Source organism: Neoarius graeffei, chromosome 13 (assembly GCF_027579695.1).
Source record: "Neoarius graeffei isolate fNeoGra1 chromosome 13, fNeoGra1.pri, whole genome shotgun sequence".
Lineage (NCBI taxonomy): Eukaryota > Metazoa > Chordata > Actinopteri > Siluriformes > Ariidae > Neoarius > Neoarius graeffei.
Genome location: NC_083581.1, coordinates 30,305,501 through 30,331,778, shown reverse-complemented (window position 1 = coordinate 30,331,778; position 26,278 = coordinate 30,305,501). Strand labels below are relative to the sequence as shown.

At 44.3% G+C, this 26,278-nt stretch overlaps 1 protein-coding gene across 6 annotated transcripts in view; it reads left to right on the top strand.

The window, feature by feature from the left end:
• Positions 1 to 26,278, top strand: part of nol9 (nucleolar protein 9) — a 74,281-nt gene that overhangs the window by 25,641 nt on the left and 22,362 nt on the right. For all 6 annotated transcript variants that reach the window (XM_060937494.1, XM_060937491.1, XM_060937493.1 and 3 more), the window contains 5 exons: positions 4,829 to 5,381; positions 15,422 to 15,644; positions 15,721 to 15,851; positions 21,743 to 21,887; positions 24,206 to 24,302. In XM_060937494.1, the coding sequence (XP_060793477.1) occupies positions 4,881 to 5,381; positions 15,422 to 15,644; positions 15,721 to 15,851; positions 21,743 to 21,887; positions 24,206 to 24,302 (1,097 nt within the window). In that variant the 5' untranslated portion in view covers positions 4,829 to 4,880. The remainder of the gene's footprint in view (positions 1 to 4,828; positions 5,382 to 15,421; positions 15,645 to 15,720; positions 15,852 to 21,742; positions 21,888 to 24,205; positions 24,303 to 26,278) is intronic.

Sequence of the window (26,278 nt, the reverse complement as noted above, 5' to 3'; positions counted from 1 at the left end):
ATGAAGCAACAGGTTTACTGTTAACTGTTTAAGGCAGTTGACTTTTTGATGATTAAAGCCAAGCGGTATATCAGGGCTCGAAATTCATATATTTTTTCACCAGCCAGCCGGACTAGTTCCCTTCCAAAGTAACTCGCCAAACAGAAAATCAACTCGCCAAAATTTGTTCATGTATGAATTTTACTCCTGTCAAAAATAACGCAAAAGAGAGTCGTTACCATTGTTCATGACTAATGTGCATTTATTTCAAGACCCGAGTATTTTCATACTGTTGTTAAATACATAAATGAGAACAATACAGAGCACCATAATATAATATCAACAAATAATAATATATTGGAAAACTTGGCAACTTGGTGTACGAGTATTGAAAACAAATCTACTTACTATCATGACTATAGCACCCAAAATATGTCCAACATGCTTTCTGTATTTAACCATTTATGAGAGAGAAATCATTAGGAGCTTCATATTGACTAGGAATCAAGTTGAAAAAAATTAATTATTCCATAAAAATCGTATCGCAGCCAAGGCCTACCCTGCTCCCACGTTTGCTGATAAGTCCTTTGTCGTTTCTCCTTCTCGTACGCTTTATCGGCGGCCTTTTTCTCCTCTTCAGACCGAGGTCGCTTTGTCCCCGTCTCTGGCGGTTTCTGTACACCTTTCAGAAAATTCCACATCGCAACGTAGCTTTGGCAGATGTAGATGTAAACAACAAAAAAAACCACACGTGTTTAAACGGGCGATAATGTGGCCACATCTATTGAATTTGATAATGTGATGTGGTAGCGGGGGCGTGGCCAAGCATCGGCCTGTGAATGGAGGGCGGAGTCAGGGAAGGTAAGTGGTGGAATCATTGCACCTGATGGGGATTAACCTGTTTGTGTGTCTTCCCCAGTGACCGCGCCCTTTAAAAGGAGAGGAGAGCAGAGAAAGGGAGCTCTCTCTCCCCAACCAGAACACGTGTGTGTGCGGCTGGGAAGTGATAAAAGGCTGAAAAGCTAGTGATGAATAGTTAATTGAGAACTCAGTTCTGGCCTGCCGTGCTTCTGTGCTCCACCCACCTGGTCCAATACTACACGTGATTACCGCGATATTCAACAAGATGCGTGTTATGCATGCGCAGTAGTGAAAAAACCGACAGCCTGACTCGTACACGATATGATTCGGAATTCTTCGGTATTTTCCGTCCTGCCGATAAACACATCGATTAACACAGACACGGCACGCACTTAATATGTGGCGGCTTTAGTTGACGGTGTGTCTGAATCTTCGCTTCATATATATTATTTTATTTTCAACTAGCCAGCCGGGCTGGCGAGTGACAGGAATTACCCGCCAAATGACAAATTAAGTCGCCTCGGGCGACCGGACCACCGCAAATTTCGAGCCCTGTATATAGTCTTCCTGTTCTGGCTGTAGTACAGTACTTAAAGTCAAAATAAGTGTTTCAGAGCTTTTTGTATCTGTTTCTAAATGTTTGACACCAATAAGATGGTGTATCTTGGGAGGGTGCAAAAGAAAAAAAAAAATTAAAATCTTTTGATGGCCCTCTGCACTGGCCATGTGTTCATCCAATTAAATGCTCTCTACAGCGTACATGTCCCGCCCTCAGGAGTGAGTCTTGCCCCGTGTCCGAAACCACTCACTCGTTCACTGCTCCCTACTCACGATGGGAATTGCTATATAGAGGACTATATCGTGAGCTCATTGGTAGAATGAAAAAACACTTTCGGACATTACTCCACCACGCCCTTATTTACATCATTACTGTCGCACAATTAAAACATGCCAGATCAGTCGGCTGATGGGTTTTCAAAATATTAACTGCAAAAAAAAAAAAATCCATATTATGCTGAGCGTATTTCCCACATTAATAAATACAATGTACTTTGTGTCTGCTGCATCTTTCAGTTCTTTTAAATCAAGGCCGAATGCTTTCTTCTTTGCCGCTGCTGCCTTTTATTAAATCAAATTTAAGGCTTTTGATTTGATTTTTTTCAGCTCGACAGCAATGCATGATGGGATATCTTGCTTGGTTAGTGACCAATGGTTGTACACTAACTTTTCATGATACATTATGGGATACTTTCACTACGTTCACACTGCAAGGCTTAATGCTCAATTCCGATTTTTTTGTGAGGTCGTTCACATTAACAAATATACGAGACTTGTATGTGATCCTCAGTATGAACGAAAAGCGACCTAAAAGTGTTCCGCATGCGCATTGCAGGATACGACGACGTCACACGCAGTGAGCATGGCCAGTGTTTACGGAAGTAACCTAAAGTTTCCCGTGTATGACAGTAGCCAGCATGGAGTACCTGGCGATGATGCAGTTGTTGTTGCGACGGAGCCAGAACATGCACAATAGCCTGATGTTAAGGAGGAGGTTGAGAAGGAAGAGGGCAAGGGTTTTGGCTCAGGCGTTCTGCGGGGTAGTGACTGCAACCTCCGTTCAAAGGAACATCAAAGCCATGTTGTTGTAACTTTTTTTGAGAGACCCGCCGCCTACTTCAGCGCAGAATAGTGACGTTTGTGGCTTGTTGATGACGTGTAAGTCGGATGAATGCGACCTGGCGGTTCAGACTGAAGTCGCATATGAAAAGAGCGGATAGGAATCGGAATTAGGACCACATATCCAAACGGCCTGGGTCGGATTTGAAAAAATCAGATCTGCGTCGTTCATATTGTCAATAAAAGATCGGATACAGGTCACATATGGGCGAAAAAATCAGATTTGAGTCACTTCAGCCTGCAGTGTGAACGTAGTGTCTGAGTGCACTATATAGGGTGTAATAATTCTCGCTGTACGTTCAGACAGCACTACAAAATGGCGAAGTCACTATATAGTCCACTATATAGCAAATAGTGAGTGATTTCGGACACAGGGTTGCAGCAGTGCGTCTTCCTGCACACTACTCACTTTTCTAACCATCCCCTTGCTTTAGAATAGAAGTAGATGGAGTTTGTGATCATGTGACTAGCACTTTTTTGAAGAGGTGTTTAGCATATCGCTACCTCCGATTGATCAAGAACACAACTCCTTCGTCTTTGTACACCATTAAGGCGATTGCATCAGGAACAAGAGGTAATATCCGTTAACTTACCATTCGCGTACATGTGATGACTGACTCTGAAGGTTTGCCGTCACCATTGGTGCTGTTGGTGGTGCAAAACACACATGGCATCTCGTTGTCCTTGTTAAAGGCAAATGTGAAGGTGAGGCCATCCTTAAAAAAAATCCGTTTCCTGTTCACCGGGTGAGCAAAGAAGTTTTTTTTTTTTTATGGATGGATAAGAAATCGCAATGCTGTTTACTTTTTCTTTCAGTACTTTTTTATTACAAAAGCAGACACATTTAATAAAATATGACGGTTTAATCAACTGAAACTTGTACAAAAACTTTAAGTTAGCATTTTAAATGCTGACTGCAACATTTGCAAAACTTTTACAAAGGTACTTAAAATGTCCGACACACGGACTTTGTGTAGTTCTAAATCGAGCGTTAGGCCGAGTTCAGATGAAATTGCACTATTAAAATGATCACTGAATGATTTGTTTTTCTGAATCTTGACTATTTTGTTGTTCGCTAGAATACCATTTTGCGATTTCACACTTAAGCAAATGTTTGAAAATTCCGGATCTCCTTCCTTCATGGTGGCTGCCGTTTTTTTTGTGCCGCACGGCGCATGCGCAGAGCTGATTCAGTTCTATATTCTGCGCGGAATGCAGGGCTTTCCACAAGCGCCGGCTGCCGGCCACACAATTAAGTCCAGCCGGCTACTTGAATGACTTATTTTTGTAGCCCACAGGCTCTAAATATTAATTTTCGATTTTAATAGAATTAAATGTTTATCTAACGGACTGACAATAATGTCAAACTGAACCGCACTCATTTAAGTTGTGATTCGCGCTGTTTGTACCGATAATAACCACAAATTCCCCGTCGACTTCGTTGATCAAGGGAGAGTAACTCATCCGCGGCCCTGACTCGGCGAAGGCAGTAGTGTGTCGGGGCTGTCGGAGGGAACAGAAGCAGAGATGACGCTTATTTTGTCTCCGGTAAACCAGTCTTCTCTCGTTCAATTACGTGCTGGCATTAAAAGACACCGTTGGTTGTAAATGAAACCAAACTAAGTGGTTGGAGTGTATTTGCATACACAAATGTTCGCTGAGTGTTTGTGTAGCCCCACTGCAGACTGTTGTCGTTGTTAATTCATAGCATGCTCAGCTGCGTGAATGTGTCATGCACCGAAAATAAGAGATTTACAAGCCAGGAACGCCTCATGATGCAATACGCAAGAAAAGAAAGAAGATTTACTGCCATTTTACTTTGTATTTGAGTAAAGTGAATAAATAAATGGTCTGTGGAAAATACATTTAATCCTGGGAACTGCGTGCACAGGAGTTTATTTTGTGTTTCCTCCCCCCCGGCTGGCTACTTATTTGTCATGGCTGGCTAGTATGAGCCTTAGTGGAAAGCCCTGGGAATGCGGAAATGTCAAGTTTGATTTTAGATTTACGAACCCGAAAAAAATGTCGAAAAACCGGTGTTTAAAAAAAAAAAATTTCAACCACACAAACGGCACTCACCCGGCCGGTGGACCGGAAACAGAACATTTTTTAATAATGGCCTGATGCTGAGAGATTCTTCAGTTTAAAACAAAAAAACCCCACACTCATCCCTGTTCTCCATATTTCACTGGTTCACTGAGATGCTGTCAAGTTTGTTTCGATCCAGCTGGGAAACGATTCATGGCTCTCAAGTTATTTCACGTGCAGCTGATCATTTTATGACCTTTTTTTTTTCCCTTCTTTTTCTTAGGTGTTCTTTCACACCGTGAGCCAGCGCCAATGAAAATTCACAAGCAGTGACCATGAAGGTGCACAAAGTCTCCTCTCGCTCCAAACACGAGAATCGAAATGCCACAAAACGCCACGTGAAAAACAAGTGGCTCACCCACGGGAAGAAAATCCGCCACGCAGACGTCTCCAGCCACGGTCCGACGCCTTCGACAGCAAAGTTAGAGAATGAGCTCGTTAACAGACAGAAGTCCAAAGTGAAACGGTTACAGAAGGCTTACACCAAGGCTGCGACTGTAACGTCTGAAGATGGACAGGCGAAAGGCAAGGCCGTGTCCGCACCCTTCCCTCACATCCACACCAACGGCGGTACCGAGCTGGAGACGCAGAGCGACTCGGAGGACTCCCAGGACTGGAGGTCCTACGCCAGGAGCGTTCTTCAGAACGGTTTGGAAAAAGGAGGTGGTGAAGGGAACTCTGTTTCAAATCAGTTGGAGGAAGAGGAGGTGTTCGAGTACCATGCACAGTATGACCGCTCCCAGAACCACACAGTGCTAGTCCTGAAGCAAGGCCAGGTAAAGAGAGCGAGAAAATAAACAGATCATTTAATTTGCTTTTTTTTTTAGTTGTGCTCTGATGAGTTCAAGAAACTTCTTTCAAAAGCAGCACCTGAACCGATTTTTCCAAAAAGCTTAAAAACGTAAGCGAACGTATAAACGCAGTATAATGAACATGCTACGATGGTTATAGGTGGATTGATCAGGCGCCTGGAGCAATCAGATTTTGTATCCCGGTTTTTATAATTGATATCGTTGTAGGTTTAATAACCAGAAGAAGGAAAAATAATCTCTACTCCTTATTGATGATCCAAAGTAAAATCCTTTCACGTATTTTCTGCTTATTACTTGTATCATTATTTTTATTGCTACTACTACACATCACTGGTTGAGCGTGATCAGAGTTGATTTACTGACGGTGTCTGAAGGATTGCGGCCTTTGAAATGAGCGCCAAAAAAAAAGTGCATGCTTGCTGTACAGAGTTTGCAAATTGGTGCGTTACTTAAAAGTGCAAACCAAAAGGCAGCGTTTATGCAAATTATTATTATTATTTTTTTTTAATTCCACCCAAACACCTACAGTGTGTTTTTATTAAGCCTGGAAGTCACTTGGGAAACGGCGATTATGTGTGCAGATTAGTACAACCAAAGAGCAGGTGTTAAAACTGCTGAAACACGGGGGCGTCGTGGATCAGGTGGATAAGGTGCCATACCATAAATCCGGGGACCCGGGTTCGATTCCGGCCCGAGGTCATTTCCCGATCCCTCCCCGTCTCTCTCTCCCGCTCATTTCCTGTCTCTACACTGTCCTATCCAATAATAAAGGTGAAACCCCCCCCCCCCCCCCCCCCAAAAAAAAACTGCTGAAACACGGTTTTGACTGTTGATTTAAAAAAAAAAAAAATTTTTAAGTGTCCTTGCATAACACATTTTTCTAAATTGTTTCATCTTGACAAAACATTCTCATTTAATGACTTTTTATTGTAGGGGCGGTACGGTGGTGTAGTGGTTAGCGCTGTCGCCTCACAGCAAGAAGGTCCGGGTTCGAGCCCCGTGGCCGACGAGGGCCTTTCTGTGTGGAGTTTGCATGTTCTCCCCGTGTCCATGTGGGTTTCCTCCGGGTGCTCTGGTTTCCCCCACAGTCCAAAGACATGCAGGTTAGGTTAACTGGTGACTCTAAATTGACCGTAGGTGTGAATGTGAGTGTGAATGGTTGTCTGTGTCTATGTGTCAGCCCTGTGATGACCTGGCGACTTGTCCAGGGTGTACCCCGCCTCTTGCCCGTAGTCAGCTGGGATAGGCTCCAGCTTGCCTGCGACCCTGTAGAACAGGATAAAGCGGCTAGAGATAATGAGATGAGACTTTTTATTGTTTATCATTAAAGTGGAACATTTTCACTCCTTTTGAAAGAGACCTTCATTCCTGTTTACTGCATTAACATACAATATTATACCGTCGTGTATGTATAGAGGATGTGCAGTCACGTGACCCGTCCGTGTTTACTCCGCCATATTGGACGGCTTCAGGATTGTTTACCTTGCGCGAGCGTAATGGATCCAGGGAGTAATCCCCAAGAAAATTCGGAAAATACCCCATCTACATCGCGCGATAACTTGTCTAGGTTTGTTGTTCAGCGTCTTGAAGGTGACGTGAGGCAGCGTTACGTGGAAAAGTGTTCCAGGTTGGGGATTGCAGATCCGTACAACTTGCCGCAATCCTTGTTCAGGGAAATTCGGAGCTGCGGTGCCGGCGATTTGGCCGATCTGGCCTACCACGACATTTACAATTTTATTGTTAATCGTGAATCGTGTTACACTGGCAAAGCCCTCAAAGCTTACAAGAGCCTGGAAGCTTATAAATATTTTGTTGCGGGATGGATATCCCAACTATACCTCTGGAAGTTCCGAAGAAGAATGTCTACTTGATAACCTCACGGGTAAGTGGCATTAAGACGTTTATCATAAAGAGACTATGCAGGACGTTTTATCGTAAGAATGTTCGAAATCTAAACTCAGTTCCAGATAATGACAGGGTTGTAAATATGTATGTTTTTGTCTGGAAAAAAAAAATCACAAATCACTGACTATGCAGTTATCATTCAATCCGAAAATCAACTTAACAGATGTACTAGGAGGATTGAATTAGAAGATTACACCTACCTGATATGAAGTGTTCACTACAAATTCGGCTGGTGGAACTGGGGTACCAGTTTTCTCTTCGCACAGCGGACACCCATTTTGCGCGTCTCTCCTTGTCTGCGGGGAATCTATAAAGTGACAGGCCCTCCTTTTGGCCCTGTCTATTGGTACAACCAAGTGCTGAACAAGATATAACCATTCTCGAAAGATCTACTCCCACACGCTTGATAATTAGAACGGGTTCATCTAAGTTCTATGCACGGCCATGCTGTCCAAGGTGGCAGATAAACAAATATCACGTGACCTCGTGACGTCACGTGCACGCTCTCTATACCCAGGGCTGCGTTAACCCTTGCCGAGGCCCTGGGCAGACACCCCCCCGAGGCCCCACCCCCGCCTGTTGTCAACTGCGCTCAGCAAATTCACCCCCTCAGACGTGCCTGTCTAACTAGACACAGAAACTTAAATAATGACAGTGGCACAATTAGAAATACTATTGAACGATAAAACTTTATATCCATCAACACCTATTTAATCGAGAAAAAGCCATGGTGAAAAAATCCATCAGACATCACAGTTAACAAGTCCGGTTAACTAAAGTTTAGCCTCAAGAAGCCTTTGAATGAGTGAGTCAATGAACAACATGTCAAGAACATAACCGAGGCCTACAACAGTTTCTTTAGTATTCAGAACAAGAACGTTCATTTGGTATATAACCGTTCGTTTTCATTTTGGAATCCAGGCGACTTTTAACTTGTGAAAACAAAGAGCGATAAAGAAAGAAAAATATCTTGCTTCTCGGAAATAAATCTCAAAATGTTCGGCTATGTGAAACATTTCATCCTTTCACACACGTAATGTCCCAAACAGCAGTGGCACACAGCTTTGCGCATTCAGTTTGACAGCCATGGGTCAACTTACAAGGGCACTTTCCTACTTTTCTGGAAAGCGAAGTCATTAATTAAATCATTGAACTCAAGCTGGCGTAGCGTGTGAAGACATGGTGGACAGTGATCATATTGACAGTGACGGGTGATTTATGCGACAGGACAAGGTGGGCTTCCTTACGGGTGGCGAAATGCATCAAAAATGTTATCAATATGATCAAAACTTCTGAAAATATCGTTTCCAGGCTTTCGTCTAAACAGGGGAACAGGGGCGCTGCGCCCTCTTACTCTCGGCGTGCGCCCCCTTACCGACTCCGTGAAAACATCCCAGCAACACTACGTGACAATGTGTCTGATCATCAATACGTTATAATTACTCCAAAAATATTCCAATCATAGCAGATACACCGCCAGACGGTGCAAAAACAATCCGAATTGGCGTTTTCCAGACCGAGGCGCCATGTTGTTTAGTTGTTTACTTGTCGCGGCTGCTCTCGCAAGATTTGACATGGGTTACGTACAAGGTCAGCTGACTTGTAGAGCGAGATTTCTCGAGACTGAATGACCTTTCACCCACCGGCGCGGGAGCTTTTGACAGAAGTAGTTCGCGAGTTGTTTTTGTTGACACTTGGGCATTTAAAGATGTCATCCCGCGGCACGAAGCGGAAGAAAGCTAAAGGCTGTCCGGGGCAGAAGATGATTACTTCTTTCTTTTTCAATGTTGACAGACAATTTGTTACAATTTCCCTCTCAGACAGCCTCAGAATGTCCCATTGGAGCATTTTTCAAAGGCTTTGCACGGCGGGGGGGGGGACAACCGGCACCATCCCCCCCCGCCTCGCTCCCTCGCCATGGTGAGCGCCCTCATACTAAATTTTTCTCGAAAAAACCCTGGTTTCATATTTTCTGATCGGGCGGCACGGTGGTGTAGTGGTTAGCGCTGTCGCCTCACAGCAAGAAGGTCCGGGTTCGAGCCCCGTGGCTGGCGAGGGCCTTTCTGTGCAGAGTTTGCATGTTCTCCCCATGTCCGCGTGGGTTTCCTCCGGGTGCTCCGGTTTCCCCCACAGTCCAAAGACATGCAGGTTAGGTTAACTGGTGACTCTAAATTGAGCGTAGGTGTGACTGTGAGTGTGAATGGTTGTCTGTGTCTATGTGTCAGCCCTGTGATGACCTGGCGACTTGTCCAGGGTGTACCCCGCCTTTCGCCCATAGTCAGCTGGGATAGGCTCCAGCTTGCCTGCGACCCTGTAGAACAGGATAAAGCGGCTAGAGATAATGAGATGAGATGAGATTTTCCGATCTCGCTACCTCCGAGGCCCCCTAGTGACCAAGGCCCTGGACAGCTGCCCATGAAGCCCATTAGGATAACGCATCCTTGTGTATAGAGAGCGTGCACGTGACGTCACGAGGTCACGTGATATTTGTTTATCTGCCATTTTGGACGGCATGGCCGCACATAGAACTTAGACGAACCCGTTCTAATTATCAGGCGTGTGGGAGTAGATCTTTCGAGAATGGTTATATCTTGTTCAGCACTTGGTTGTACCAATAGACAGGGCCAAAAGGAGGGCCTGTCACTTTATAGATTCCCCGCAGACGAGGAGAGACGCGCAAAATGGGTGTCCGCTGTGCGAAGAGAAAACTGGTACCCCAGTTCCACCAGCCGAATTTGTAGTGAACACTTCATATCAGGTAGGTGTAATCTTCTAATTCAATCCTCCTACTGCATCTGTTAAGTTGATTTTCAGATTGAATGATAACTGCATAGTCGGTGATTTGTGATTTTTTTTTTTTTTTTTCCCCCCAGACAAAAACATACATATTTACAACCCTGTCATTATCTGGAACTGAGTTTAGATTTCGCACATTCTTACGATAAAACGTCCTGCATAGTCTCTTTATGATAAACGTCTTAATGCCACTTACCCGTGAGGTTATCAAGTAAACATTCTTCTTCGGAACCTTCCAGAGGTATAGCTGGGATACCCATCCCGCAACAAAATATTTATAAGCTTCCAGGCTCTTGTAAGCTTTGAGGGCTTTGCCAGTGTAACACGATTCACGATTAACAAGAAAATTGTAAATGTCGTGGTAGGCCAGATCGGGCAAATCGCCGGCACCGCAGCTCCGAATTTCCCTGAACAAGGATTGCGGCAAGTTGTACGGATCTGCAATCCCCAACCTGGAACACTTTTCCACGTAACGCTGCCTCACGTCACCTTCAAGATGCTGAACAAACTTGGACAAGTTATCGCGCGATGTAGATGGGGTATTTTCCAAATTTTCTTGGGGATTACTGCCTGGATCCATTACGCTCGCGCAAGGTAAACAATCCTGAAGCCGTCCAATATGGCGGAGTAAACACGGACGGGTCACGTGACTGCACATCCTCTATACCTTTTGATTCACAGGGCTTTCCCCAGGAAAAATATCAGAGCGGCGTTACTGATGCAGAGCAGCAGCCTGTAATGGCTGGCCCAGCATGGAGGACCCCAAAGACTGCTAGGGGGGTCCGGGATCATGGTCCCTGGCAAATTTTGAAATTAGAGACTTCAAATGGTGCATTCTGGTGGCATCGAGGGCTGATTTAGGCCCAATTGAACATTTTATTAAATTTGCTGTGCAGTTTTTGTTTTTTAAACCTTGTCAAATATGCAAGGGGCAAAATTAGTATAGGTAATCATATGGGACCGAGTAAAATTTAAGGATTAATTTCACGAGTGATTTCGAAGGTTTGAAAATTTCGAAACTTTGAAATCACGAGTGAAATTGATCCTTAATTTTACAAGGAGCCACACGATTACTTGTTTATAATATTATAGGGCCAAATTCATACTTGGGAAGCCATTCAAGTTCACAACATTTGTCGTTGACGTTTTCTGAACCAATCAGGGCGCGAGACTATCTTGCACGTTTGAATCAGTTTCTAAAGCGTCTTTCATCATGACACGACACGAGGATTTTGAAAGTGGTTTATAAAATTTTATTGGAACTTCTTTACAAAAGCCATTTTGTTGGCAAAATTTGCTAATTTTTGTTACCGTAACCAAGCAACGAACTAGCCAATAGCATTTCGGAAATACGGCCCCGTGTAAAGGAAAAAAGCCCTCCTTGATTGACCAATCAGGATTGAGTAATTTGGCCCTACGTATTATAAGATTTGAAATGAAAACACTGGAAACAGTCAATTTTATTGCACAACAAAAGCCTGCAGAGGGCAACTCGCGCAACAGCGCCATCTAGCGACCAGTGCCGAGAACGTGGTTTTATGTCTCGTTGCGAATGGCAGGCAGGGCACACAGCGAAGCCCTTTATTTTCACTTCTGGGTTGAGTACCAGGATAGTCTAGACCTATATATTACTATATCTTTCTATTTCTATAGTTATTACTCCTTTTCAGAGGGGAATAGGAGATATTTAGGTGCGGAAAGTCCTCTGCATTGTTCAGTTTATGGGATTTTTTTGGGGGGTTTTTTGTGCACAAGTGACAGCACAACGCTGATGTCACACAGCGTGATGGAGCGCTGCATATCCATGCTTTGGGGAAAGCCCTGATTCATACTGTGTTTTATGGGAGCACCTTTAATTGCCATCATACTTGTTTTATTTGCTACTTTAAATTTAAAAAGAGCTGCTCGTCCAGACTTGAAATTTGCTTGTTTTTTTTTTTTTTTTTTTGCATACGTATGTACAAAAATCTATATAATACAGTACTGTGAAAGTCTTAGGCTCCCTATTTTTACATAAAGTCTTTTATTATAGATTTCTGTTTTATGACTTCTACATTGAGTCAGGAGCGGCACTGTGCTGGTAGTGGTTAGCGCTGTCGCCTCACAGCAAGAAGGTCCGGGTTCGAGCCTCGTGGCCGGCGAGGGCCTTTCTGTGCGGAGTTTGCATGTTCTCCCCGTGTCCGCGTGGGTTTCCTCCGGGTGCTCCGGTTTCCCCCACAGTCCAAAGACATGCAGGTTAGGTTAACTGGTGACTCTAAATTGAGCGTAGGTGTGAATGTGAGTGTGAATGGTTGTCTGTGTCTATGTGTCAGCCCTGTGATGACCTGGCGACTTGTCCAGGGTGTACCCCGCCTTTCGCCCGTAGTCAGCTGGGATAGGCTCCAGCTTGCCTGCGACCCTGTAGAACAGGATAAAGCGGCTAGAGATAATGAGATGAGACATTGAGTCAGTACCAAAGCATTTTAGATTTCCAAACGTTCGTTTTCCAGCATAAAATTAAATGTTACTGGGGAAAAAAGTTTATTTCTGACATGGATGCAAACGGCGCGCCTTTTGGCGGATGCCGCCTTTTTCACGGCTGTCTGGGGGACTTGTGTGAATCGTGCAGATCCAATGAGGGTTTTTTTTTTGGGGGGGGGGGGGGGGGCGCTGGAGTGTCTGATGACAATTTCATCAGAGTAAATTCTGTATTAAAATTGCTAAATAAGCAAATGCCGTTACAGTCCATGAAACAGGAAGTATGAGAAGAAAACAGTAAATCAGAAAGCTGCGCACGTAAAGCCAGTTACGTAACTTGCGTAGGACTGATGGAAATCCTTGCGCGTGCAGTGAAGTGCAGCCAGCAGCAGATAATGGCGCGCAGCCAACTGGCTTTACGTGCGCAGCTTTCTGATTTACTGTTTTCTTCTCATACTTCCTATGTTTCATGGACTGTAACGGCATTTGCTTATTTAGTAATTTTAATACAGAATTTACTTTCATGAAATTATAATCAGACACTCCAACCCCCCCCCCCCCCCCCCCCCCCCCCCCAAAAAAAAAACCTCATCGGATCTGCACGATTCACACAAGTCCCCCAGACAGCCGTGAAAAAGGCAGCATCCGCCAAAAGGCGCGCCGTTTGCATCCATGATCTGACCAGCATGTTACATCAGAGGCCACTTTTTTAAGATTTAAAAAAAATAAAAACCTACTGGGTTTTGGTGCAAAATTAGGAAGCAAGTGTGACAGTGTCCAGAAGAACTGTAGCTGGTTCTGTAAGGCCATTATTAAAAAATGTTCTGTTTCCGGTCCACTGGCCAGGTGAGTGCCGTTTGTGCGGGTGAAATTTTTTATTTTTTTTTAACGCCGGTTTTTCGCCTTTTTTTTCGGGCTCGTAAATCTAAACTCGAACTTGACATTTACGCATTCCCAGAGCTTTCCACTAAGGCTCATACTGCCTCCGCCGAGTGCGCACGCACACACCGTATGTCGGGGCCGTGGATGAGTTACTCTCCCCTGATCAACGAAGTCGGCGGGGAATTTGTGGTTATTATCGGTACAAACAGCGCGAATCACAACTTAAATGAGTGCGGTTCAGTTTGACATTATTGTCAGTCCGTTAGATAAACATTTAATTTTATTAAAATCGAAAATTAATATTTAGAGCCTGTGGGCTACAAAAATAATAGTCATTAAAGTAGCCGGCTGGACTTAATTGCGTGGCCGCAGCCGGCGCTTGTGGAAAGCCCTGTCGAATCAGCTCTGCGCATGCGCCGTGCGGCACAAAAAAAACGGCAGCCACCATGAAGGCAGGAGATCCGGAGTTTTCAAACATTTGCTTAAGTGTGAAATCGCAAAATGGTATTCTAGCGAACAACAAAATAGTAAAGATTCAGAAAAACAAATCATTCAGTGATCATTTTAATAGTGTAATTTCATCCGAACTAGGCCTAACGCTCGATTTAGAACTACAACAAGTCCGTGTGTCGGACATTTTAAGTACCTTTGTAAAAGTTTTGCAAATGTTGCAGTCAGCATTTAAAATGCTAACTTAAAGTTTTTGTACAAGTTTCAGTTGATTAAACCGTCATATTTTATTAAATGTGTCTGCTTTTGTAATAAAAAAAGTACTGAAAGAAAAAACAAACACAGCATTGCAATTTCTTATCCATCCATATATAATAAAAAATAAAATAAAAAAAATCCTTCCCTCCCGACTGAATTTTTTTGCTCACCCGGTGGACAGGAAACGGATTTTTTTTTAAGGATGGCCTAAGATGCTCAGTAAAACCTACAGCTCATTTTCCTTATAAAACTGCACTCATTGTACCTGGGACTACACTAATGTATTACACACATGTACACGCATGGTTGTGTGTGTGTGTGTGTGTGTGTGTGTGTGTGTGTGTGTGTGTGTGTGTGTTAAAAGGGTCCCCTCTCACCAAATATTGACTTTCATTTATTGTGGGTTATTGCTGTTTTTTTATTTTATGTTGAAACATTTCATTATTTTTTAAGCCATTTTTTGGTCTACAGCCTTTCTTTACACGTGCCTAAGACTTTTGCACAGGACTGTGTAGTGTATGTGATGTGTGTATAATTAAATCCGCTGATGATATCAGATACAGGAACTTCTTACTGGCAGCATTTCTCTTGCCACACATTGATATGGTTTTAAAATCCAGGCTTGTTCATGGCTACGGGCCTCTGCATGCTCTTGCGACAAGGCTTTCGCAGATAGCTTTTCGCAGACAGTTGTAATTTATCGTTGAGCGGGGAGTAATAGGAGTGCGCGATGTTATTCACCGCCACAACGCAAGGGGGCGCGAAGTCGCGAAATCGCTAGGTGTGGTTAGTGGAGTGTTTATCCTCCGGTTACTTATAATGACTAGAACTGGAGTCGTATAGATGTACGTACTTCCTCACTTCCTCGATCAACCGCTCTTCGTGCTGCTCCATCTTCGCTCGTGTTTTTAAAAATGGCGGTAGTGGAAACAAACCAAACCGGGAAAGTAGGGAAGCGGAAGTGCGTGTACAGCGGATGTAGAGTGGACCAATCAGAGCCCTCTTGTCTGCGAGGCTTCTGCGGTGGTCACAATTTTTGGGAGGTGCGCGCAGAGCGTCTGCAAAGGGGGGGCTACGCAGACGCCATCTGCGAGGACTGGGTTGTCAGCATAAATTGGCCTTAAGGCTACAGATATACATGCGTGCGGATTATCAGCTGTAGCGTGTGCTGCATTTCTTTTAATATTCCTATTTGAATCCCGGTGTAACTTGTGCACCTGATGAATTTCCACTGTCTCTGTCTTGTATGTTTGTAGTCGCTGTGTTTTCGAGGGAAGTGCCTGCTTACATGCCTGAGTGGTCGCGTGGAAGTGCTGGGCTTCACCATAGAGCAGGGCCAGCAGCCTTATCCGCTCTTCTCCCCGCCATCCCACTGTCCCCTCACCATCAGGGCTGTGACCGACTGTACGGCTTCAGCCAAGAGCAAGAAGGAAAGCCGACTGGAGGCCAAGGCCATAGTCCGCAAGTACCTCTTGTCAGGTAAGAGCTTATCCGTGTTTTAGAAAAGTTTGTCCAAGTTTTTGTGTGTGAGAGAGACTTTGGTGTTGTGTTGCAGAGCCTCGGAAGAGACTGCTGAGTGAGGTGGACGCAGAGTCCTGTGTGGTTCTGCTTCAGCCCCTGGACACGTCACTCACGCGCTTCTTCAGCAGCTTCAGTGAACTCAGCCATCTCTTTGACCTCAGCTCAGTGAGTTTGCCGTGTTTTTTATATATACACACACACACACACACACACACACTATCCTGTGACCAGCCTAGCGATGGACGTCACACTGATCCAGGCCACTTCTACAGATTCGTATCATGCAATGAAAATACTGATGCTGAATTTATTGGCACTTTTCCAAGAGTCCCCAAGATTATCATATCATATTTGGTGGCACTAATTAAAATCCTGCACCAATGGGCTGAAGAGGATCAGCAGCCAGTTGCACCAGTAAAGCCCCAGATCGATTGTGGAGTAGAAAAAAAAAAACATGAAAGTAGCTTTAAGTTATAACGTGTATGAACCTACCATGAGGTAGGTGTTTTGCGATAAATAAAGGCGCTCAGTAATCAAGTTACAAGTAGGATATTTCCAAGTAATTTGGAATGATGTCATACATCAGATACCCCTTTTCCACCAAATCAGTTCCAGGGCTGGTTCGGGGCCGGTGCTGGTTCACAACTCGTTCAACTTGCGAGCCAGCTGAGAACCAGTTTGCTTTTCCATAGCTCGCGGTGCTAAGCGGAGCCACGTCATTACGTCACTGTATGCGTCAGCTACGTCGCTGTATACGTCAGTTACGTCGCTGCGTTTGCATAAACCTTGGCGCGAACATCGAAGCAACAACAACACGGAGAAGAAGCAGCAGCTGTTGGAAAACATCCAGCGTCGCGCCACAAAGTTTATTCTAAACTATCCGGCTGTAGAGTTAACATACAATGACAGGCTGTGTAAGCTAAATTTACTCCCTCTAGAATTTCGTAGGGAGATACATGACTAAGGCTAGGCTGACACTTGCACGATTCCGTGGCACGCATTGGCACAACTCGAGTCGTGCCAGTGCGCAAACTAGTCGTAAACTGGCGTGAAGTGTGCGTAAACCCGTCATGACTGCGTGCCATGTCGGGACGAGAATTTTGAAATGTTCAAAATTTTGGTCGCGACAAAATTTCGCTACCGGGTCGTGAACTATGCGCAAACTGTTCGTGAACTCGTCGGGACGATGCGGGAGGATGCGTGCCAGTGCGTGGAAGTGCGCGCCATGCCACGACTGTCACGAACTGCCACGAATAGTTCACGAACAGCTCACGTCGAGTTCACGAGTAGTTCACGACATGTTCACGAATTGGTGCGCGTCGCAGCGTGGCCATGCCTTCCCACTGACATGGTCACGCATTGATGGCACAAGCAGTTCACGACTAGTTTACGCACTTCACGAACAGTTTGCGCATGGCACGAGCAGTTCACGACGAGTTCACGAGCAGTTCACGACTACTGCGCGACAGTGGCGCTCGCGTCGGTGCGGGGGTATATATAGGGCTTCCCGGACACTTCTCGCCATTCGCAATTTTTTTTCTTGCTTTTTTCTTTAATGTCTTTTATTTTCTATTCCTTCATGACTTTTTTTTTTTTTTGGGGGGGGGGTTTCGTTTCTTTTATTTCAAAAATGGAACAACTATGGATGCAGCTCATGAAGCTACTACCATTCTTTCTTGCCAAGGGACAGCACCAGCAGGGGACATGTAGTAATGTGACAGGTAGTCTCGCTGATCCTTTGCATCCTTCTGGGTATGATGGCCGGTTAGAGGCAGCAGCCCCTGCAGGTGTCGGTCAGTCCTCCATCCATCAGGGATCAGATCATGTGTGTCCGGATCTTCGCGGTCCACTTCTGAAATTGCGTGTGGGTATCTGATGAGGATGAGGTTGTGCATGACACAGGCGTGCCCAAGTCGGCACGACACCGTCCGAATTGCGCAAACTCGTCGTGCCAATGTGGGAAGTGCGTAAACTATGCGCAAACTATGCGTGAACTCATCGTGCCAGTTCATGAATGTGGACGGGCACGCATTCGTGAACTCGTCATGAACTATGCGTGAACTAGTCGTGAACAGTGCGGGAGCCTTCCAGTTCGTGCCCCAAAATGGCACGACTTGCCACTACAAAATCGTGGCCAAAAGTCGTGCAAGTGTCAGCCTAGGGTTAGGCTACATCCACACGACAACGGCAACGAGATTTTTTTTTTTTTTAAATATCGCGTCCACATGGGCAACGGATCAGTAAAATTTCAGGTCCATATGGCAACGCTTGCTGAAAACGATGCAATACACATGCCACACCACTACGTGCGCTGTAAGACGGTCCCATCGGAGACACCAGAACAATAGAAGAAGTAGGACGCATGCGCATAAACCCCTTCTTCTGTAGCATCAGCCACATAAAGTTTTGATTATTAATCAGTAGGGCTGTAACGATACACCCAACTCACGATTCGATTCGTATCGCGATTTTTGACCCACGATTCGATACACCCACGATTTTTTTTTTGTTTTTTTAAAGTAGTAAATTTGACTTAACATTTACTTACTTACTTTAACTATTTAATAACAAATAATTCAGACCACTGCAGAGAATGAGTAATATGTATGCAAAAATGAACACATGTATATCCAAAGATTGTTTTATTTCTCAAAATAATACTGTTGAGCCGGAAGCTTTGTTTTTTTTCGGTTCTGAAAAAGTCATTTTTCCAAATCGTGTAAATCCGTTAAGATTTTTTTTTTGGGGGGGTGGCTCTCTCACTGTCTCACTCTCATAGGGCCAATGATTTTCTGTGATCGCGGAAAACAGATGGAAATTATGGAATTTTTATGGTGAAACATTGCTCGCGTGTCAAAATGTAACTGCCGCAGAAGGCTTCCGCCCAAGCAGACATGCCTTCAGTGTTGCCAGATATTGCTAACATTTTCCACCCCAAAATATGTTCAAAACCAGCCAAAAAGCACCTAAACCCGCCCAATCTGGCAACACTGCATGCCTTTCCGGTCAAGTGATTGTGATTGGCTTGTGGCACACCTAGCCAGCCAATGAGCTGCTTGTTTACAGATTCGCTCCCCGCGTCGCAACCAGAATGGCGAGCGCTTAAAAGAAATGAATGCTCCGCCAGTGGCGAGTGTGGACGTTGCATGACACGCAGAAGATTGTCGCAGGTCGGCGAAAAAACGACTTACTAATAAATATAAAAAAATAAAAGTAATTTAAGTAAGTTTAAAATTTAATTTAAATAAAAAGTATTCATAAATTGAAGTTTGGAAGCGCCTCTGTTTTTGGGCTGAGGAGAAGTTTGAAAGGGTGTACCGCGATTCTGCCTTCTTGTATCGCGACACGGATCGTGGCTCTGCGTATCGCGATTTCGATACGCATATTGTTACAGCCCTATTAATCAGTAGCGTAAAACGAAAGACGCGGAAAGAGGAATGAATGGGGGTAGATGGAGAGAGAGAGGAATGAATGGGGTAGATGGAGAGAGAGAGAGGAATGAATGGGGGTAGATGGAAGCCAGTACGCCAACATTCTGATATCCTCCAGAATTCTTTAATGGTCCGGAATAAATTGAATGCTACACATTGATGGATTACTTTGTTCTTCTACGCCCTTTTGGAGGAATGTATTGTCGGACTTAAACCAACATCTGAAGAGGTGAGATCGCTCCTTTTTTTTTTTTTTCCCTTTCCCTATGTTTGCTGGCGGGATTGTTTTTGTTCTTGGAAAGTGCATAGGCGGTGCGCAGTTTGGTACTGCTTCCGCAGTGTTTGGACTAAAGACTCTGCCCTAAGGGCTATTCTCTCACTCTCTCTCACTTTGCACCATTACACAATAAATATTCACAGTGAAAATATTTTGTAAGCGCGTTTCATGAACCAAGTTATAGGATTTGTTGACAACTCGCATCGAGTTCGTTACACTTCTACCCAGCGTGAAGCACTGACGGTCATGTGGTTGTGACGTCATCGTAAACAAATCCGTTCTACTCATCCAGACGACTTCGCAACAGCGCCGTTGCCAGATTTTTTCACTCTGGAACCCCGTTTTGGGACACCCAAAACGCCGGTGCCGTGTGGACGCCAGGCCGAAACGATAAACAATTTTATCAGATTCACCTGAATCTGTTGCCATGTGGACAGGGCCTGGGTCCTCCTATTCAAATTCAAGGTTGGGATAATAACAGCAAATTTTGTCAATTTTTTGTCACCTGCAACCAGCCATTATAGAACTTGTAATTATGATTCTAACAACTTTTGTCCTCTTACGTCGCGTAAGCAAGATTATTTCACTAACTCATATATTTTCCTCGAACTATAAAATTATGGAACAGTCTCCCTAGTTATATAAAGAAGTCTGCGTCAGTTCCTGAGTTCAAAAAACTACTTCGTAGCCATTATAATTCAAGATTGTACTCATACCGGGCACCATGACCGATATTTATTTAACTTGGATATTTTTGTTACTTAGTCAATTGATAATTATCTTTTATATTTATTGTTTTTCTTGTTTTTAATCATCTAAATGTGTTTTGTATTTTGTTAAGGGGTTGAATGTTAATTGGGGCTTTGCCCTGTATTCTTCTCCTGCCACTTTTGCTATTTATGTATTTATTGTGGCAAATCTCAGTAAAAGAAAAGGAAAAAAAAGCAACAATAATAATAATAATGGGCGGCACGGTGGTGTAGTGGTTAGTGCTGTCGCCTCACAGCAAGAAGGTCCTGGGTTCGAGCCCCGGGGCCGGCGAGGGCCCTTCTGTGTGGAGTTTGCATGTTCTCCCCGTGTCCGCGTGGGTTTCCTCCGGGTGCTCCGGTTTCCCCCACAGTCCAAAGACATGCAGGTTAGGTTAACTGGTGACTCTAAATTGACCGTAGGTGTGAATGTGAGTGTGAATGGTTGTCTGTGTCTATGTGTCAGCCCTGTGATGACCTGGCGACTTGTCCAGGGTGTACCCCGCCTTTCGCCCGTAGTCAGCTGGGATAGGCTCCAGCTTGCCTGCAACCCTGTAGAACAGGATAAAGCGGCTACAGATTAGATGAATAATAATGGATGACTTTGCGTTTGTACAGCTGCTGCTTCTCGTCGCTTAAAAATGGCGACCTTTTGCGGTCTTGCTATTGTTGTTGGTCTTAACAACTCTGCCCCCCGCTGACGTAAGCGGTTCTTTCCTCTGGCCCAGCAGAGAGTTGGTGCTAGCCTGGAACCGGTTTTTCTGGCCCCAGAGCCAGTTCTTTGTCAGTGGAAACAGAAAACCCGGTTCCAAATGAAGCACTAGCCCCGAACCAGCCCTGGAACTGCTTTGGTGGAAAAGGGGCAAGAGTGAATTATGGGTACGTCACAAAATGATTAAAAGTTAGCATAATTGCTTGAAGTTAATGTTTCTGTAGTGAGTGTCTTGATCACTCACAGTATTTTCTGTTTATGTTGGATGTTTCTGATGTTCCTTTATGCAACAGAATTTTGATCTACAATCAAAATGCATCAAAATGCAGACTAGGGCTGACACATGGAGACAAACAACCATTCACACTCGCGGTCAATTTAGAGCCACCAATTAGCCTAACCTGCATGTCTTTGGACTGTGGGGGAAACCGGAGGAAACCCACACAGACACGGGGAGAACATGCAAACTCCACACAGAAAGGCTCCCATCGGCCACTGGGCTCGAACCCAGAACCTTCTTGCTGTGAGGCGACAGTGCTAACCACTATACCACCGTACCGCCAATCAAAATGCACTATAAATAAATTTATTAGGGATAAAATTAACTCATGTTTCAAGTCTTTAATTTTCTTTAAATCTGCTTTGTGACACTGTCCGTTGTTAAAAGCGCTGTACAAATAACCTTGACACTACTAGTTACGACGTGGCTTAAACATCTGCAGTTCAACCAAGTGTCTCTCTGGTACTCGTTTTAAATTTCATATCTTGACTTTGGCTGCAGGTGCATTGGATGACGAGAGAAAGACGTTTATGCAGACGCAGAAGTTGACCACAGAAAGCCTGTAGAGAACAGCTCGACTCTGATGTGTGTGTGTGTGTGTGTTTTGCAGAAGGAGCTGCGCTCACAGGCTGCCATGTGTAACCCAGCTCTCTCAGCCGTGGGCGTTACGGCGCTGCAGGGTTCCTGTGCACGCGGTCTGGTGGCATCTGATAGCTATAAAGAGGCCCTCAGCAGCCTGCTGAGTGCGTGGGAAGGTACACACACACTCTCCACCATATACACGCACGTTACATTTTGATGTCTTACACACGTGGGTGGGACTTAAAGCACTTCCACACACTGACGCACACATCTTCAGTGTAAATTTTTTTTTTTAATGACCATGTCTGTGACTCATGAGGTGAAGATAAGCCATGCATATTTTGTATTAATATATTCACTTTTTCTGCAGCATCACGAGCATCATCAGTATTTTAATAACAATCACAAATTCTGATTCAAAACTGCTGTTTGGTCAGATGCATGTTTGCAAACCTCCAGCCCTGATTCCAAAAAAGTCAGAATGCTGCGTAAAACATAAATGCCAACAGAATGCAACGACTTGCAAAGCCTTTCACCTATATTTAACTGAATACAATACAAAGACAAACTGATGAAACTGTTATTTTTATTTTATTAATCAAGCAAATAGGCAAACAAATAGACCCAAAATATAATTTCACTGGCAGATGGAGTGCCTGAATTTTACTCCACAGTTGTCTGGGAGCTTTTTTTTTTTGTGGGGGGGGGATTAAATATACACTTATTCTCCAATTTGATGCCTGCAACACAATCCAAAAAAGTTGGGACAGGGGCATATTTACCGCTGTATTGTTGTATCGCCTTTTCTTCTGGCAACACTCCATAAGCATCTGGGAACTGAAGTGAAGACCCTAAATGTTTGAACGTTAAATTGTTTCCCAGTCTTGCTTGATATACGACTTAAGTTGCTCACTTCAGTTGTTGTATTTTGTGCTTCATAATGCACCACACATTTTCAGTGGGAGCCAGGCAGGCCAATTTAGCGCCTGCACTCTTTTTTTTTTTTTTTAAACTATGAAGCCATGCTGTTGTAATATGTAGAGAATGTGGCTTGGAATTGTCTTGCTGGAATAATCAGGGACGTCCCTGAAAAAGACGTCGTCTGGATAGCAGCAAAACCTGTATGTACCTGCCTTCTCAGATGTGCAAATTACCCATGCCATGGGCACTTGCACACCCAAATACCATCACAGATGCCGGATTTGAACTTTGTGCTGGTAACCGGATGGTCCGTTTCCTATTTACCCCGCAGGACACAAGATCCATGATTTCCGAAAATAATTCAAAACGTGGACTCGTTAGACCACAGCACACTTCTCCACTTTGTCAGTCCGTAGATGAACGGTTTTCTGAAATGCTCCTGAGCCCGTGTAGTAATAACCTTTATACAATCTTGTCAGTTTTTAATGCAGCGTCACCTGAGGGATCAAAGGTCATGGGTGTTCAATGTTGGTTTTCACCGTTGCTCCTTACGTACAGAGATTTCTCTGAATCGGATTGTTGATGGTGAAATCCATAAGTTCCTTGCAGTTGTACATTTTGAGAAACGTTTGTTCTTAAACTGTTGAAGTATTTGCCTGCGCGGTTTTTCACAAAGTAGTGAACCTCACCCCATCCTTACTTGTGAACGATTGAGCCTTTCCAATTACCAGCTAACCTGTTTACCTGTAGAATGTTCCAAACAGGTGTGGAGGGTTTTTTTTTTTTGTTTTTTTGTCTTGGTTTTTTTTTTTTTGAGCTTCCACAACTTCCCCAGTCTTCTGTCGCCCCTGTCCCAATTTTTTGGAACGTGTTGCAGGCGGCAAATTCAGAATGAGTGCATATTTACAAAAAGCAATAAAGTTTCAGTTTGAACACTACATACAAACCCAAGATATGTATTCAGTTGAATATAGGTCAAAGGATTTGCAAATCATTGCATTTTGTTTTTATTCATGTTTTACAGTGTTCCAACATTTTTGGACTGGGGGGGGGGGGTTGTATGTATTATGATGCATAGGCTGTTGTGTATCCTAGGAATGAAGTGTGTGTGTGTTGTATGACACGCTGCACACCTCGACAGGCTTCGGTCATAATTTTGTTCATAAAGTTCACAGCAGGTTGAAAGTGCAGTCGAATGATTTGAACGACTCTTTGTGGAGCTCACATTTGTGGAGAAACACTTGGACTCTGAGCATTAAAAAAAAAAAAACTTGTCACACTGCGGCTGTGTTATTTGTCTCACGTAGATGGTGTGGGTTTTGAAAACAGACATCCGTTTCACAACAGTTCAGATATGATTTTGGTGTGACTCAGATACTTATGTGCAGGTGTTCCTATTAAAGTGGCCAGTGAATGTACTGTATGTTGTTTAAACATAATGCATGTCACTTTAGTCATTAAGTCTTTTTTTTTTTTTTTTAAATAGATCTTTGGTGAATCTGTTTTTCTTTCTCTTCACTACTAAAATGTATAAAACTGTGTACAATCAAAGTCTAATCTTTATCCGCAGGGGATTTTGATCGCTGCCCCGTTATTCTCGTGTGTGGAGCCAAAAACTCTGGCAAGTCGACCTTCAACAGGCATCTCATCAACAGCCTGCTGAACCAGTGAGTGCTCTGTAATGGTTAAAGTGTGGTTAAAGGTTAAACCGACCCATTCTGTGTTCCACACACACACATCAGTCTTTGTCTCATCTCGTTATCTGTAGCCGCTTTATCCTGTTCTACAGGGTCGCAGGCAAGCTGGAGCCTATCCCAGCTGACTACGGGCGAAAGGCGGGGTACACCCTGGACAAGTCGCCAGGTCATCACAGGGCTGACACATAGACACAGACAACCATTCACACTCACATTCACACCTACGGTCAATTTCGAGTCACCAGTTAACCTAACCTGCATGTCTTTGGACTGTGGGGGAAACCGGAGCACCCGGAGGAAACCCACGCGGACACGGGGAGAACATGCAAACTCCGCACAGAAAGGCCCTCGCCGGCCACTGGGCTCGAACCCAGACTTTCTTGCTGTGAGGCGACAGCGCTAACCACTACACCACCGTGCCGCCCAGCTTCCAAATTCAGCAGTAATAATAACAAATACTTAACATGAATAATGAAGTTAACTAGAGACAATATCGGTTTGTCTGAAATTCAGTTTTACAAATTAAAGGCGTAATTATGCATTATAAATAAAGTAAGTAGATTTTAGGATTTTAATGCCATTCCTAATTTGGTGGTGGTGAGGGGGTTATAAAACAAAATAAGGTCTTGATGTGGGACAGAGACGTGCTCTAACCTGAGGCTAGCATTACCTTCCTGATGGTGCGGTGTACAGTGATGCGTCGACTTAGGACTGCGTTTGGTTACGACTGACCGGTCGTAAACCGATCTGGTCGTAAGTCGGCCTGTGTTAAATGAACGTAAGTATATTGTGATGTGTAATGATATTGTAATCATCTTAAAGTCTAAAGGCCTCTGCATGCTCTTGCGACAAGGCTTTCGCAGATAGCTTTTCGCAGACAGTTGTAATTTATCGTTGAGCGGGGAGTAATAGGCGTGCGCGATGTTATTCACCGCCACAACGCAAGGGGGCACAAAGTCGTGAAGTCACTAGGAGTAGTTGGTGGGTGTGGTTAGTGGAGTGTTTATCCTCCGGTTACTTATAATGACTAGAACTGGAGTCGTATAGATGTACGTACTTCCTCGATCAACCGCTCTTCGTGCTGCTCCATCTTCGCTCGTGTTTTTAAAAATGCCGGTCGTGAAAACAAAACAAACCGGGAAAGTAGGGAAGCGGAAGTGCGTGTACAGCGGATGTAGAGTGGACCAATCAGAGCCCTCTTGTCTGCGAGGCTTCTGCGGTGGTCACAATTTTTGGGAGGTGCGCGCAGAGCGTCTGCGAAGGTGGGGGGGGGCTACGCAGACACTATCTGCGGCGCCTTCTGCGAGGACTGGGTTGTCAGCATAAATTGGCCTTTGTTTTATCAACATTTTCTTATTTCATTACCTTGGCTTATTATTTGGTTTAAGTCAAACACTGCATACTACACTGCGTACAGTACAATTTGTTTAATACGTGCACAACAAAAAATATTAAATACGGGTGTGAAAAATAGAAAACATTTTAGTTTGAAACATACCAAAATACAAATGTAAAACATAGCAAAATACAAAACTTAGTGGCCGCTGGCATCACTGGTGCTTGGCTGTGGGTTGTCTACGTCATCATCAGCTGTTGCAGCGCTCGGGCTGGCGGGAGCATTTGCTCGTTTCATAAACATGGTAAGCCTCGTCTGAATTGTTTTTCTTTTTTTCCTCATAAATTTGATAAACCAGTCTTCGAGCAGTGCCTGCGTCATCCATGCTTTATGGTTAGAACGAAAGTAGACTGGCAAAGTGTGCTTGTTTACATTCCTGAACGCCCGCGGGTTTTGCGAGTGATAAATTAAGAAAGGCTTCACTCGCCGCTCGTAAAGTCGATTGGTCGTAAGTCGGCGACTGTCTGTACTGGGAAAGAACAAATCCTCTCACAGGTCATCGCCTGTCTGTCAGCGGTTTTGGAGCTTGACTGGGGGAACCTGTGGAACC